General features: G+C 44.8%; 1 protein-coding gene across 1 annotated transcript in view; it reads right to left on the reverse strand.

The window, feature by feature from the left end:
- Positions 1-12,328, reverse strand: part of RAB11FIP3 (RAB11 family interacting protein 3) — an 83,555-nt gene that overhangs the window by 28,869 nt on the left and 42,358 nt on the right. Inside the window, 1 exon segment of the mRNA XM_032231027.1 lies at positions 7,012-7,196. Coding sequence (XP_032086918.1) covers positions 7,012-7,196 — 185 coding nt within the window.

The raw sequence follows: 12,328 nt of genomic DNA on the forward strand, positions 1-12,328 counted from the left end.
GCTGTTTCTTCAAGATATCACCTCTGGTTGTGTGTTGCTATCAAGTCTATTTTTGAAGGGAGGAGAATTACTCATACGGTTTGCTCTTTTCCCTTGAAAAAGTTTGCCACGTGAATATCCTTGTGATACCCAATATCCTTCCAATTTCACTAATGTATTTTGCCTGGGTTTCCATCTATTGTTTAAAAAATGCATGCATTTGATTGACTATTTTGATCCTTGCAGGGGTGGGCTTCAAAAATTGCTGCAATGGGTTTGCTGCCCCGTTGCTGAGTGGACGTGGCCATGGTGGGCATGGCATAATTGGCCGGTTCCACCACAAAACCGCGAAGCCCTTATCCGCGCCGACGTAAGTGTGGAGGGCAAATCCGCGCCGTCCGAAGCTCTAAGGAAAAATGTGACCCTACCGCAATGACATAACCACGGAGGGCAAATCCGCGCCTTCCGAAGCACTCAGCACCCTAAACCTAACCCTAAACCTAACCCTAAACCTAACCCTAACCCTAAAGCAAACCCCTAAACCTAATCCTAACCCTTACCTTAATTTAAATCGGCTTTCTGCCGCCATGCTGTTTTAAAGTGCCCTTCTGCCACCACGCTGTTGTCACGGCGGTGATGACGTCGCGGTGATGACATCGTGGCGGTTTTATCACCGCTATTTTGGCGAGCACGGTTTTGTCGTGCCACGTAATCGGCCTCCTGCATCACAGAGGGGGCAGGTTCGCCTCTCCAGGCTCCAGAGGCTTTCTTCAAGCCTCCAGGAGGGCAAAAACTGCTCCCCCCAGGCCCGTTTCCAGACTTCCAGAACCTCTGGTAGGTCCGTTTCCCCTGCCCCCTCCCCAAGCCTCCACGTGGGCCCTGCACTTACCTGGCATGATGAATGGGCCGCGTGGAGACTCCTGGGAGGGGAGGGGTGGACGTGGCCAGCCAGGGGAGGCATATGGGCAAAATCCTAGCTAGAGGATTGCCTGAACCCAAGCAAACCCCCAGCAGCTCACCCTGGATCTTTGGGGGGGATAATATTGTAACATGTGGGATTTAGGATTTTAGGATTTTATTTATGATTTATAGGCCGCCCTTTTCCCTGAGGGGACTCAGGGCGGCTTACAATACATGGGAAGGGGGGTGCAAAACCAAAAACATAAGACAGTGCATAAATAAAAATAAAACAATAAAACGCAACTTTCATTCAACATTCGGGTGGGGCGAATTAGAATCTTATCCCCAGGCCTGACGGGATAGCCAGATCCTAAGGGCTGTGCGGAAGGTCTGGACGGTGGTGAGGGTGCGAATCTCCACGGGGAGGTCGTTCCAAAGGGTCGGAGCTGCTACTGAGAAGGCTCTGAGTTAGGTTTTCGCTTGGAATTAGCACCAAAACATGTGTAATCTAGATCAAAACAGAAGATTAGGCAAAAAGACTAGACTCCATCATTCATGAATTTTGATTTGTGTGTCTGAATATGCGTGAATGAGAGGATGGGTGGGTGTGTTCAGCCTTACTCAATGAGGAGATCAGAAAATGCTTCACCATCTCAGTCCATCTGGGATGTCCAAGGACAGCACTGGATATGTGAAACTAACTCAACTCTGTGCCAGGAAAATGATCGACCACTTTGTTAGGATGCTGAAGGGATAAAGGATGCAGAAATTCTTTAAGGGAGCTGCAGAGAGATTTTTCATAGTAGAATCAACTCTAGACGTACAAGAAAACTTTTCCAAAAGTTTTTCCAATTCAAATTCAGAATGAAAAAGAATTTGAAAAATGCCTCTGTGCCTGAGACTGTTAGGTCGTGAATTTTACTCCATTCAAAAACAGGAAACTAGTTTATCTGTAAGTCCAACGTGCTAATGTTGGCATTATTTTTGCATTAACAGACAAAATGGTCTTGTTATCCTCCGGAAATGTGGAGAAGGAGATACCGATTCCAACATCTTCCCATTCTCACAATGGTGATTTAAAAGTTCCATCCAGAACAGATGAGATCATTACCCAAAGATATGGATAAAAACAAACCAATAAAACTACTCCAAATAAAATGTAGAGTAAACTGAAAACTCCGTATGACATAATAGTTATTTGTGGTTTTGGGAGAGGAGAGAGGGAGAATTAATATTTGTTCTTAAAAAAACCAGCACCTTGTATAGAATTGCTTTGTGGCTCATTAAGTTTCCAGGATATACAGTGCACATTTGTAATATATGTAATGGACTTCGAGGAGGAGGAGGAGGAGGAGGAGGAGGAGGAGGAGGAGGAGAAGAAGAAGAAGAAGAAGAAGAAGAAGAAGAAGAAGAAGAAGAAGAAGAAGAAGAAAAAGAAGAAGAAGACAGATAGTTAACAATTGTTGAAATGACAAAAAAATCTGGATAGCAGACATGGTAATACTTGGGAGATGGCAAAATAGAAGGGAAAGAACTGGAGAAAAATCACAGAATGCAAAGATTAACAAGTAGAAGTAGAACAACAGTGGCAAAAGACAATCAAGATAGTACCAATAGTAATAGGCACCTTGAGTGCAATCCCAAACATTTGGAGCAGCCCTTGAGCACTCTCGGCATTGACAACATCCCCACCAGTCAATTTAAAAGGCAACTTTACTTGGAGCCTCCTGCAACAATACTTTTAATACCATCAAACAACATCTGACTACCTCTGATCCTTGAGAGGGAATCAATGGGTGGATAAAAATGCCAAATCCGGTTTAAACATCTGGGCTGGCTGTATGACAAGTCAGAGTAATCGGCATTGACGAAATCAACATCTGTCAATTGCAAAAGGCTGCTTTATCTGAAACAGCTGACATCATGCAACGATACTTCTAACACCATCATACAACATTTGCCTCTCCTGGGTCCTTGGGAAGAGCTCAACAGGAAGACAAAAATGCTGAATCTAGCCTAAACATCTGGCTGGCTGTGTGATCAACAAAGATTGTTAAAAAGAGTAATTTCTCTAGATGTGGCAAATCCAAGGGGCAGCAGAATTCACGGAAAAGGATTTGAAAAAATGATTCAGAATGTAAAGATTAAATTATCAACACTGGTAGACAATGACAACAATATTGCGAATTCTACAGTTATCTTACATCAGACAAAATGACAAAAAGAAGAAATGTTTACAAGAACTAAGTATTTCCAGCTGCTATCAACCACAAAATTACCAAAATGAAACAAAATATTACCTTCCCAGGCATATATATTACATTGTTGCTTGGATATTTCCAATGTGTAGATTCCTAGATAGAAATCAAATTTTCAAAGAGAAGCAATCAAAAATGTTAGCCTGTTCTTTCTTGTTAATTGATCAATAGATACACCATCATTGTTAACATTTGATTGATTGCTTCTTCTAAAATGAGCCTATTGATTATACAATAATCAGAAATACGCCTATACCATAATTTAGGAACAGTTTCTTTTTGATCTAGAGAAGCAAATTAAATTTGATTGAATCGAGAGGGGGAAAGCATGTTCCTGCTTTAGTAAAATTCCTGACTCATCAAAGAATATTTAGTGAACTATGAAAACAAGAGTTATCGGGAAACATTTCCTGGACATCAACAAACAAAAGAATTTCTAATCATAAGGGGGGGAAATGGTTAAGGGAGGAGGAAATAGTCAAGGCCAGATGGATGAGTAAAGAAAGAATGTAGGAAACAAAAGGGATAATATAATGTGGGAGATCTGGAATGAGGACATTTCCAAAGCTCATTTGTAGACAGACTGCAGATAGACTGCAGATAGACTGCAGTATCTGTGCATATAGTCAGGACTATGGTTTTCCCAGTTGCAATGGATGGCTGTGAAAGTTGGACCATGAGGAAGGCTGAGCACCAAAGGATGGAGGCCTTTGAACTCTGGTGCTGGAGAAGACTCCTGCGAGCCCCTTGGACTGCAAGGCCAGCCATCCGGTCAGTCCTAGAGGAGATCAACCCCGACTGCTCTTTAGAAGGCCAGATCCTGAAGAGGAAACTCAAAGACTTTGGCCACCTAATGAGAAGGAAGAAGGACTCCCTGGAGAAGAGCCTCATGCTGGGAACGATGGAGGGCAAAAGAAGAAGGGGACGACTGAGAATGTGGTGGCTGGATGGAGTCATTGAAGCAGTCGGCGTGAGCTTGAATGGACTCCAGAGGATGGTAGAGGACAGGAAGGCCTGGAGGAACGTTGCCCATTGGGTCGCGATGGGTCGGACACGACTTTGCAACTAACAACAACAACAACAAAGGATCAGAGGCATCATTCTGACTCTGGGATTGCTGCAAACTACACTTCATTTGGAGGGAAACAGCTGGGCACAGAAAATAGACAGGTTCAAGCTTTGCCCCTTGAGATACCTTCCTGTTGGCATTTTCCTTCTCTCCACACCCCCACACCCCCGTAATTCTGGTCCATTCTGATTGCACCAGCACCTCCCTCTCAGCTGATATAACTGAAAGTTTTAAAGTTTTAAAAGCAAGAGCAAGAACGAATGCAAACACACAAAAAGAATAAGAAAGGAAAACAAGAAAATGGCAAGCGTAAAAAGAAAAACTAGAAGTGCAAAATGAAAAAAAAGATAAGTGCCATTGTAGATTTACCCCTCTCTCTAAAGTCACATCTTGACTCCCTTCTTTTTATCACCTATCTTTATCTAAGGGTCAGAAAAACCCACAGATTATAAATCCCGGCTATTTCCCCGTTTTAGGCAAAAAGCCCATCAAGGGTTTCCAGTTAGCAATAAATGTAGATGTTGTCTTTTATCTAATCTGCCTCCTCTCTCGGTTCCCGGTGCGTTTCTTCCTTGTGTTGGAAAAACAACTATACTCATCACTTGTGGGTCTTGCAATGACTGGAGGCATACAAGGCCAGAAGCAGCTGTTGACACCCCCTCCCCATCTTAGCTTTCGAAAGGTCAAATCCAGCTGCCTACCCCCTCCCCTCCACACAGACAATACCTACATCCCCAGAAGAGCATCTGTACTTCCAGTCTAGGGAGCCCAAGGCCGTATCGTCCCAAGAGGAGGGTGAAAACAGATCCAAAGTTGGCAGCCTCTGAACCAGGCCTCCCGCAACAAAGCCGATTATGAGCTGAGCAAGTCAAGGAAATCAGCAGCAACTTAATCCTGCTGGGCAACCAATAAGGAAAGCCCCCTCTTGGCTTCTGGAGGTTTCTCTGAGTCCTTGAAAGGCAGCGGGCCAGGCAATGTGGGGCAGGGGGATGGAGAGGATGGAGTAATCAGCAGGAAGAAGAGCCTTCAACAACGGAAGTTCCTGGAGGACCTTTGGATCTGTCCCTGTTTCTCCACTCATATCTACCTCACAGGCTTGTTGTGGGGGGGGGGAGGAAAGATGCGAATCTTTCACATTTGTAAATGTAAATTTTGAAAAAGAAAATCAAAATATGATACCTTCTGATGCACTCCTCAGAGAGTCAATCAGGGGTGAAATGCTACCGGTAGTAAAAATGCTACAGGTTCGCCCGAACCAGTAGTAAGCATGCTATTGGTTTGCCCGAACTGGTAGTAAAAATGCTACTGGTTCACCTGAACCGGTAGTAAAATGCTACTGTCTTGCCTGAACTGGTAGTAAAAATGCTACTGGTTCCCCATAAAAAGTAATAAAAATGCTACTGGTTCGCCCAAACTGGTAGTAAAAATGCTACTGGCTCACCCGAACAGGTAGTAAACATGCTACTGGTTCACCCGAACAGGTAGTAAACATGCTACTGGTTCGCCTGAACAAGTAGTAAACATGCTATTGGTTCGTCCAAACCGGTAGTAAAAAAATGTTTTTAAAAGTTTTTATTTTTTTATTTTTAAATAGTATTTATTACATTTTCCAATATTTAAAAAACAAAACACAAAACACAAATTTACACTTGTAACAGCTTTTCCATATTGGTATAGATATTTTTCGTAACAATCCTATTTACAAAAAAAAAATCTGTCTCTGTATTTAAATAAGGATATAACTTAGGATAGTGATATATAGATCGAATATTTAAAGTTTTTTAAAAGTTCTGTGTGATCCTCGGAACTTTTTAAAAACTTTTTAAAAGCATTTTTAAACTACGGGCTCGGGAGAACCGGTAGTTAAAAATGCTTTAAAATGGTCCTGCTGCCTTGAGTCCGGAAGCAGTTCCATAGGTGGAAGGCGTAGACATTTTGGTGAGGTACCGATGTTTACTACTGTAAAGAGCCCCTGAATGAAGGAGTGGAACGTCTGCCACTTTGAACTGAGGTAATGGAATGTGAGGCAACTGGCAGTTGGAACAGAGTTCTTTTCAGGTGGGGAGGGAGAGTAGAATGTCTAACTCCTTAGCATCAGAGCGTGGTAATATAAGACAACTGGCAGTTGGAACAGAGTTCTTTTCAGGTGGGGAGGGAGAGCAGACTGTCTAACTCCTTAGCATCAGAGCGTGTTAATATAAGGCAACTGGCAGTTGGAACAGAGTTCTTTTCAGGTGGGGAGGGGTAGTAGAACTCCTTAGCATCAGAGTGTGTTAATTACTGTCTAAGAAACACTAATGACCTAATTGTCATTTCGAAAAATCTTTTTTTAGCCAAGAAGCCAAGAGGAACATACATGCCTAATTTGAAGTTTGTAGGCTTTACGGTTCTGGAGATTTTGTGATGAGTGAGTGGCATTTGCCTTTTATCTATCCATTTCTATCTCTAATCTATCTCTATCTATCTATCTATCTATCTGTCTGTCTGTCTATCTATCTATCTATCTATCTATCTATCTATCTATCTATCTATCATCTATCTATCTATCTATCTATCTATCTATCTATCTATCATCTATCTATCATCTATCTATCTATCTATCTATTTATCTATCTATCTATCTATCAATCTATCAATATCTATCTATCTATCTATCTATCTATCTATCTATCTATCTATCTATCTATCTATCTATCTATCTATCTAGATATATATATATAGATATATTTAAAACCTTTGGGAGCTGCCCAGAGTTGGCTGAAAGATGGGTGACTATATAAATGTTATAAATAAGTAATTAAATACCCGTTCTCCGTTTCCTCCGGCTCCATGAATTCCGAATGCACCGTGGAATCGACAGCACTGTCCGTCTCGACTTCATCGTGCATCTCATGCTGGACCAGCGTGCTGGTGTCCTCATCCGTAAAGGTCTCACACTCGCTGTAGGTGCTCTCCGAGCCCATATACGCACTGTCGGTCACCTCATTGGCCTATGGCGGGCAAAAAAGAGAAACGAATATTGATGACGAAGCTGCACCAAGAACAACAAAGAAGACGGACTGGACGACTCTTTTCACACGGAGCCCATCACACAGTATATAGGTAGTCCTCCTCGACTTATGACTTGAAGGGAGCCCCAAATTCCTGTCGTTAAATGAGACATTTCCTAAGTGAGTTTTGCTCCTTTTCTTGCCCCAGTCGTTAAGTGAATCAGTGCAGTGCTTGAGTTAGTAACGCAGTTGTTAAGTGAATCTAGTTTTCCCACTGACTTTGCTGGCCAGGCGGTCGCAAAAGGGGGAAATCGCATGACCACAGGACACTGCAACCGTCATAAATGCGAGCCAGTTGCCAAGAGCCTGAACTTTGATCACGTGACTATGGGGATGCTGCAATGGTCATTAAGTGTGAAAAGTGGTCATGAGTTTTCCAGCGCTGTTGTAACTTTAAGCGGTCACTAATTGAACTCTTGTAAGTCAAGGCCTACCTGTAAAAACTGGTCTGTGGTTTAGTGCAATGTATGAATCCAGCATCCTTAGTTTGATATAGAGCAGTGGTTCCCAAACTTGGCAACTTTAAGACTTGTGGATTTCAACTCCCAGAATTCTCCAGCCAGCTGGCTGGAGAATTCTGGGAGTTAAAGTCCACAAGTCTTAAAGTTGCCAAGTTTGGGAACCACTGATATAGAGGATTACCTGTGAATGAAACTGGATGCTACACTTGACTTTTCATGGCCTTCCAAATAAGTTGCCGCAAGGGACTGCCCCATTCTGGTAAATAAGATAGGTAAATGTAAAGGTTCCCTCACATATATGTGCTAGCCGTTCCTGACTTTAGGGGGCGCTGCTCATCTCTGTTTCAAAGCCGAAGGGCCAGCACTGTCCGAAGACGTCTCCGTGGTCATGTGGCCGCCATGACTCAACGCCGAAGCACATAGAATGCTGTTACCTTCCCACCAAAGGTGGTTCCTATTTTCCTACTTGCATTTTTTACGTGCTTTCAAACTGCTAGGTTGGCAGAAGCTGGGACAGGTAATAGGAGCTCACTCCGTTACGTGGCGCTAGGGATTCGAACCGCCGACCTTTCTGATCGATAAGCTTAGCATCTTAGCCACTGAGACACCTGTGACTACAGGTAAATTTGTAATTGTATGTTTAACTGCTGTAAAGAAGTTCAGAAGCTGCCTCTATATTTTTAATTTCTTTTCTATTTCTCTTTTATTTTCTTCCCCTTTCTTGAACTTTTAGCTTTCTCTTTCTTCTTTTTCTTTTTCTAGTTTACATTGGTTTTGATCTTTTTAAAAGCATTTGTAATAAAATTTGTACAAAAAGCAAGCAATTCGGAGGCATTTCTTCCCAATACTATAGGAGCAATCTCTGGGAAAGAACCCTAAGGTGCCCGAATAGAATAGGAACGAAAAAACAATCTTGCCAATGACTTTTGAAGGACCCCTGGGAGAAAAACCAAACTAAACCAAACCAAACAACCTTATCGGCTTCAGAGGAAGGTTTCTTTAAAAATAAAGCAGAAAAGTCAACTTAAAGGTTAGCAAGACCACTTGCTTGGGAGTCAATGTTGACCAACTGGAAGTCACATGTTCAGCGGTCAATTGGAGGAGGGAGAAAATCCAGTAAGGGGAAGATAACAGCTCAAGGTTTGCAGGGAATAGGGAATTTCGACGGTTAAGTGAGGACTACCTGTATTCTGGAAGGGGACCCAGTTGGCTGGGTAGAATTCGGCCCCAAAAGATTGTGCACACCCGTGTTTTGCTGTTAGCTTCTGTCCTGGATCCTGGCAGATCAAGGATTTGTTAAAAGACTATTTTGGGTTCCACAAAGAGGGAGGAAGGGAGGAAAGAAAGGAAGGAAGGAGGGAAAGAAGGAAGGAGCTGGGGAGGGAGGGAAGGAGCTGAGAAGGGAGGGAGGGATGGAGGAAAGAAAGGAAGGAAGGAAGGAAGGAAGGAGCTGGGTAGGGAGGGAAGGACCTGGGGAGGGAGGGGGGAGGAAGCAAGGAAGGAAAGAAAGAAAGAGCTGGGTAGGGAGGGAGGGAAGGAGCTGAGGAGGAAGGGAGGAAGGAAGGAGCTGAGGAGGGAGGGAGGAAAGGAAGGAAGGAAGGAAGGAAGGAAGGAGCTGGGTAGGGAGGGAAGGACCTGGGGAGGGAGGGGGGAGGAAGCAAGGAAGGAAAGAAAGAAAGAGCTGGGTAGGGAGGGAGGGAAGGAGCTGAGGAGGGAGGGAGGAAAGAAAGGAAGGAAGGAGGGAGAGAAGGAAGGAAGGAGCTGGGTAGGGAGGAAGGGAAGGACCTGGGGAGGGAGGGAGGAAGAAAGAAAGAGCTGGGTAGGGAGGGAGGGAAGGAGCTGAGGATAGAGGGAGGGAGGAGCTGGGGAGGGAGGGAGGAAAGAAAGGAAGGATGGATGGAGCTGGGGAGGGAGGGAGGGAAGGAGCTGAGAAGGGAGGGAGGGAAGGAAGGCAGGAAGGAAAGAGCTGGGTAGGGAGGGTGGGAGGAAGGAAGGAAAGAAAGAAAGAGCTGGGTAGGGAGGGAGGAAAGGAGCTGAGGAGGGAGGGAGGGAGGGAGGAAGGAAGGGAGGGAGGGAGGGAGGGAGGGAGTGACAGTGAGGAGGAGGTTGGAGAGGAGCATGGGCCAGTCCTGGAGTCTGGGGAAGGCTCTGGTGAGGGCTCTGTGTCGGTTACACATAGATAGATTACTACCACCCCCCATGATGACCTGTTCCTAATTAGGTCTTGTAACTGTGGAAAGAAAAACAAAATTGCTTTAAAACTAGGGATTACAATGTCATAGATAGCGATTATAACTCAATCCATCATTTCCGGCTAATCTAGTGATAGTAATACTGTTTTATCCCTCTTCGCCATGTGTTGTGTTTACATTGCAGAAGGATTGCCCTCTGCTAAAAAAAAAAAAAAAAGCTTAAAAATTAAATTTGCAGGTGGACGATTAGAACCTGACCAGCTGGAATTTTGCGGGTTTTTATAATAGTGCTTGACGGACCTAAAATTTGCTTTGAACAAGGGAATGTGTCTCCTTTAATAAAAGTATGTTGTGGCCTGCCAGCAGCCAGTACAGCTGGCAGCAGATTCGGACAGTGAGGAGGTTGGAATGGAACCTGGGCCAGTCCTGGAGTCTGGGGAAGGCTCTGAGGAGGGCTCTGTGTCAGAGGCAGAGAGGGGGCCAGGGCCATCTGACAGTTATCAGCTGCCTTCAGAGTCAGTGAGGCAGAGGAACAACTGGCGCCTGTTCCCTGTGTGCGCATGCAGAGTTTCCAGATGAAGGGAACAGCTAAAGAACAGGGGTCGACTTGGGAATAAGGCCAGATAATGAATGGCCCCTCCCAGAGGAAATAAAAGAGGAACGAAAGGGAAGGGGAGTTTGCAGGAGACAATCAGTTCGCTTAATTGATTTGTGTCTCTCCGAGACTCCTTGCCAAGTTTTGCAGATCTCAACCTGTCAGCTCTCCAAGCCAGAGAAGGTCTGTGACTATAAATCCTCCTTTGAAAGACTTTGCTGGAGGTGAATGAGCAGAATTCACAGGAAATGAATAAAAGGTTTTTTTTGTCGGGACAAGGAGTTGGCTTCAGGCTCTCGGGAAGCCTCGGTCAGAACCCTTTGCTAGCTAATACACCTCGTGGCACGACAAAACTGCGCTCGACTAAGCCGCGCCCGATTAAACCGCATTGCTGACGTCATCAACAGGGCGACAACAGCAAGCGCGGAGAAAGAAGGGCGCTTTGAAAGCAAGCCGATTCAACTTAAAGTAAGGGTTAGGTTTAGGGTTAGGTTTAGGGTTAGGTTAAGGGTTAGGTTTAGGTTTAGGTTTAGGGTTAGGTTAAGGGTTAGGTTTAGGGTTAGGGTTAGGGTTAGGGTTAGGGTTAGGGTTAGGTTTAGGGTTAGGTTAAGGGTTAGGTTTAGGGTTAGGTTAAGGGTTAGGTTTAGGTTTAGGGTTAGGTTAAGGGTTAGGTTTAGGGTTAGGGTTAGGGTTAGGGTTAGGTTTAGGGTTAGGTTTAGGGTTAGGTTAAGGGTTAGGTTTAGGGTTAGGTTAAGGGTTAGGTTTAGGGTTAGGTTTAGGATTAGATTTAGGGGGGTTAGGTTTAGGTTTAGGGGTTAATTTTAGGTTTAGCGTTTACAGCGTGCTTCTGTCTCCGCGCTGTTGTCACTCTGTTGATGACGTCAGCTACACGGTTTTGTCGAGCGTGGTTTAGTCGAACATGGTTTTGTGGTGGAACCAATACACCTTTGCCCCAGCTCCTCCATTTACAACTCCAGGAAGGATCAGCCGCTTCCCTGGGCAGCTGTTCCGTGCCCTTGACAGATTCCACTGGAAAGGAAGTTTTTGCATTAACACCACTCCTGCTGACTCCACAGCTTCTCTGACAGATCCTTTCTCCCAGCAACTGCAGGACTGTTAAACAAGTGCCTGGTTTTATGAGGGGAGGGGAGAGAAGCAGGATACGGAGGGGCTTCTCTCTTCTCAGAAGTCGGGTGTTATAAAGCCAAACAAGAAAAAGGAAGTGGGTCCCAATGAGAGATTTGCCACTACTCTACTGTACCCCCAAAGCTCTCAGGAAGGAAGGAAGAATGGCCCAAAGATCCCGATGCAGGAACTCCAGCATTTTATTCCAACGAGCGATGGCTTTGTGCTGGGCCTCTCAGCAGAAACAGCACATCCCAAAGGAAGGCAAGCCAGTTTGGCCTAGTGGTTAAGGCACCAGGTTAAAAGCCGGGAGACGGGGAGTTCTAGTCCCACCTTAGTCATGAAAACTAGCTGGCTGACTTTGGGCCAATCACCAGGAGATGGGAAATTCTAGTCCCACCTTAGGCATGAAAGGAAGCTGGCTGACTTTGGACCAATCACCAGGAGACGGGGAGTTCTAGTCCCACCTTAGGCATGAAAGGAAGCTGGCTGACTTTGGACCAATAACCAGGAGATGGGAAATTCTAGTCCCAACTTAGGCATGAAAGGAAGCTGGCTGACTTTGGACCAATCACCAGGAGACGGGGAGTTCTAGTCCCACCTTAGGCATGAAAGGAAGCTGTCTGACTTTGGACCAATCACCAGGAGACGGGGAGTTCTAGTCCCACCTTAGGCATGAAAGGAAGCTGGCTGACTTTG

The sequence above is a fragment of the Thamnophis elegans genome, chromosome 14, assembly GCF_009769535.1.
Source record: "Thamnophis elegans isolate rThaEle1 chromosome 14, rThaEle1.pri, whole genome shotgun sequence".
Classification (NCBI taxonomy): Eukaryota; Metazoa; Chordata; class Lepidosauria; order Squamata; family Colubridae; genus Thamnophis; species Thamnophis elegans.